Here is a 2,006-nt window from a genome sequence, read left to right as displayed (position 1 = left end):
GTTCGTCTGCTCTTAAATCCAGCTGCGTCTGCCAGCAACCGGCGGCGCCTGGTGATAGTCTGCGTCTGCAAGGAACTTGCGGCAACCTGTCTTCAAACCCATGGAACGACTGTCGATAATCGGCGGCTCCATGGTCGGACTATCCCTCTGCGTCTGCTGACAATCAGCGGCAAGGATATCCGTTCCTGGGCACACACCCACAGTGTACACTTGCGACTGGCGTCCGCCTGTGGTTACTACCGCCAAGAAACTTCATGATAAATATGCACAATTATACAACTGCGGACCCTACTACGGCGTACGCGGGAGCCGACGCGCTTGTTCACCCGGTGGAACAAGTGTTAAATTTGCAAGCCGGAATGCTTCGAAGAAGACAGAACTACTTCTTCGCCTGTTGGAATGTGCGAACCCTGAGATCTGAGGCGGCACAAGCCCTAACGGTGCGCTCTCTACACCAATACAATGTGGGCGTCGCATGCTTGTCTGAGGTCAGATTACCGGACAGTGGTCACCAATCCATCAAGGTACCACAAGAGGATACTTCCTACCACCTCTACCACAGTGGGGTAACGGACAACTCAGGACTGTATGGCGTCGGAATCGCTCTGAGCGACCGCGCACAAAAAATTCTTTTGGACTGGGAACCCATTTCCCCTCGTCTTGCCCGAATTCGGCTAAAAGGAGTTATCCACAACTTCTCTGTCATTGCAGTCTATGCACCCACGCTAGACTCAGCCGACGCTATAAAGGATACCTTCTACAACGAATTACAAGCTGCCGTCAACGGAACCCCCGCCGGCGACATGCTTGTCATAGCAGGTGATTGGAATGGCAGAACTGGCAAGGCGGATGTCCAAACAAGATCTACACTGGGCCCATTTGGCGTCGGGAATCGCTGTGCCAATGGCGAACGTATCATTAACTTCGCGATGAACAATCACCTCATTGTCTCCAATACGAAGTTTCAGCATCCAAATCATCATCTGGTGACGTGGTACTCGAATGACGGTGTCACGGTGAACCAGATAGACTACATTTTGATACGCAAACGCTGGATAAGCAATATGCGTGACTGCCGCGCTTACAGAGGTGCTGAAACAGGAAATACCCATGGATCGGATCATGTCCTTGTTAGAGCCAAGCTCACAATGCGACTGAAGGCCAACAAACACGTTTCCCGTCAAAAACGTCTTGATATCACGAAGCTGAAAGTGGACGACACTGCGACTCAGTTTCGACTGGACCTACGCAACCGATTCAATGGTTTACAACTAGAAGAATCGGTGGAAGATATATGGAAAGCACTCAAAAAGGACGTCACTGAAGCAGCGGCCAACACCGTGGGTTTCACAAAGCGTCGTCAAAAGGACTGGATCTCAAGTCGAACGGTGAAATTGGGTGAGGAAGCTAAACGGGCCAGACTCAACGGAGATGCCAACTATCGTAGCCTTCGCCGAGAAACAACGCACTCTGCCCGCAACGACCGCAATGTCTATTGGCACAATATCGCAACTGACATGGAACATGCGGCCTCGGTAGAGGAACTCCCGCAAGTTATATCAACTATTGAAGTCCAGCACACAGACGAGGTCATCCGTGAGCGAATCCATCCACAACAGTGGAAGTGAATTCATTACTGAGCTAAACGCACGATTGGATCGGTGGCACGAGCACTTCCGTGAACTCCTGAACCACCAGCCTCCACCTACAATACCAGGTCAAAACACCCCCACCGCTGCAGATCTCTACGATTGCTCGTCGGATACCCCTAGCCATGAAGATATCAGAGCCGTCATTGCCAAGTTGAAGAATAACAAAGCTCCAGGCGAGGACGGTATTCCGGCTGAGGTCTACAAGACCGGAATCGATGAATTAACCCCTCGCCTACACCAGCTGATTTCTGAGATTTGGAATAGTGGGGAGATTCCCCAAGATTGGAGTGACGCCATCCTTCTTCCCTTTTTTAAGAAGGGTGACAAACGGACATGTAGTAACTACAGAGGCAT

The 2,006-nt window shown here is 51.0% G+C and overlaps 1 protein-coding gene across 1 annotated transcript; it reads left to right on the top strand.

Annotated features, from left to right (window-relative positions):
• The first annotated feature begins 263 nt into the window (after positions 1 to 263).
• On the top strand, positions 264 to 1,628 carry LOC145280375 (protein CFDP2-like). The gene has a single exon (XM_080132145.1). The coding sequence runs from the start codon at positions 264 to 266 to the stop codon at positions 1,626 to 1,628; it is 1,365 nt and encodes a 454-aa protein (XP_079988271.1).
• The last annotated feature ends 378 nt before the right edge of the window (positions 1,629 to 2,006 follow it).

This window comes from Euprymna scolopes, chromosome 7, assembly GCF_053919585.1.
Source record: "Euprymna scolopes isolate OS-2025 chromosome 7, ASM5391958v1, whole genome shotgun sequence".
NCBI classification, from domain to species: domain Eukaryota; kingdom Metazoa; phylum Mollusca; class Cephalopoda; order Sepiida; family Sepiolidae; genus Euprymna; species Euprymna scolopes.
The sequence above is the reverse complement of the archived record's forward strand: the minus strand, read 5'-3'. Positions and strand labels throughout refer to the sequence as shown.

What these genes read in the sequence shown, in the direction of transcription:
- LOC145280375 (XM_080132145.1), top strand. Translation starts at nt 264, where the DNA reads ATGCACAATTATACAACTGCGGACCCTACTACGGCGTACGCGGGAGCC.